Genomic DNA, 1,918 nt, shown 5'->3' with positions numbered 1-1,918 from the left:
GCCATTCCTTAGGGTGTCTCACATCCCATATATGCTAAACACCATATAAAAGTTCCTGTCTGTTAAAGCTCCTCATTCAGTCGACTTTTATCTTCTAAATGTGTTTCCAATGGCTAAGGAGGGTAAGTCTGCTCTTTTCTGAGACTTTATTATTTCATATTCATGGGAGATAGCTTCATTTGAGATCTTGACATGTGCTTGCAGCAGTACCCACAGTGCCTGAGCATCTATAGCAAGATCCCAGTTCTCAGGATCTGTACTGTTTCTCGCTATAGCGCGGATCAGATCACTAGGAAGCAAGGTGAATTGGGTCACTGGACTGGGAACCATAGGGCCGAGCAGGCTAAAAACACAGATTAGTCTGTAGTGGGACCAGCACATGGAGAATGCATAGTCTTTGCAGTTTTGAACATGTTTGTAACATGAAGGGCACATTTTTTATATTATTTAATAACAAGCTTATCCTGTACTTCATAATGGTTACATACCTCTATGGCTGTGCCGATTACCTTATGTAAAAGACCTTTGGGGATGCTATGTGGAGATGGCAATAATACAGCCAGCAGCAGCATCTTGCATGAAAATTTTGACCTACTGTTCTTGCAAGAGTTTAAAAACAGAAGCAAGAATAATCCTTGCTCTTTTTACAGCTCAGTGGTTACAGTCATGAAGATAATTGGGGAAAACCATGGCAGTTATTAGATGTTAAAAGAATATATTTCAGATTTTGATTCTTTGGAAATACACCCTGGAGATAAAAAAGAAAAGCTGTCCCAGTAAGAGTCAAAATATTCTTGCATTTGAAGAACAGCTAGGCAGTATCCAGTTTTGAAGCCTGGCATTACCCCAGGCCCTGGAAAAGCTTTTCTGACCACACTGTCTGAAACCTCCCTAGCCGCCATGGTGCAAAAATTAAGCAAAGCAGTGCAGGTTTGGGTTTGGGGTTTTTTCCTCTTTCAGATTTATCACTTTTTCCGAGGGAGATGTGCCCGTCAGAACAGGGGCTACAACAATGAGATCTCCTCACACCACAGAGGATGCTACACCAGCAACGGGAACATCTCAAGCCTCCATGGACATGGCTCCTTCTTCTGTGATGGGGAAGGCTCGGTCATCTACAGCCGGGGAGCTTCATCCTACCAGCCCATGCCAACATCATCCACCCACAACATTGCAGGGGCGTACAGATGTAGCGGTGATGGATCTGTTGTAATAGCCAGTGGTGACAACGGGGGGACATCTGGCTGGGGCATTACAGGGGGAACAGTCCCAGTCTATGGCACCATTGGGAGAATAGGGTGCAGCAGTGAGGACTCAGGCCAGAACATCATTGGCAGCTCAGAGAGTGGTGGAGGATCCAGCTGCCACAGTGGGAAATTGGGCATCACTGCGGGAGGAGGCTCTGGATATGGATATGATGCATCACCTAGAGAAAAGGCCTTAACAGGTGGGGGCAGTGGTGGATCAGGGTACTATAGTGGAGAATTGGGCTATGGCATCGGGGGATGCTCAGGCCCAGAGCTCAGCTCTGGAGGCGGTGAGTTCTCCCAGACCATGCAGCAGAAATGCCCCGTGGTTGTTCCCAACATCAAGGCCCATTATAGCAAGCAGACCAGCCAGTGGCCACCCAGCCAGAAGAAGTGACTGACCCAGCAGCCACCCCTGCTCAAGCAAAAGTGCCCTGGATGTGCCACAATGCATCTTTTCCGACTGTGTGATTACTATCAGGGAGCTTTGCATTCCTTGCATTGGGCTATGCTAGCAATGCTCTTGCAAGCACTGATGGGAAAAGTGCTTTGTGCTTTGGTGACAGGAAAAGATCCTTCTCTTCATGTCTTTTTACTCGTGGGTTGGAAAATAAAACTTCATAGTCTGTGGGAAATGCCGGTATCTGAAAGATTTATTTAATTTCTGGCTC

The 1,918-nt window shown here is 46.5% G+C and overlaps 1 protein-coding gene across 1 annotated transcript; it reads left to right on the top strand.

The window, feature by feature from the left end:
* The first annotated feature begins 900 nt into the window (after positions 1–900).
* Positions 901–1,644, top strand: LOC126041303 (loricrin-like). Its single transcript, XM_049806780.1, has one exon. The coding sequence runs from the start codon at positions 901–903 to the stop codon at positions 1,642–1,644; it is 744 nt and encodes a 247-aa protein (XP_049662737.1).
* Positions 1,645–1,918: the final 274 nt, after the last annotated feature.

This window comes from Accipiter gentilis, chromosome 7 (assembly GCF_929443795.1).
Source record: "Accipiter gentilis chromosome 7, bAccGen1.1, whole genome shotgun sequence".
Taxonomy (NCBI): Eukaryota; Metazoa; Chordata; class Aves; order Accipitriformes; family Accipitridae; genus Astur; species Astur gentilis.
The sequence above is the reverse complement of the archived record's forward strand: the minus strand, read 5'-3'. Positions and strand labels throughout refer to the sequence as shown.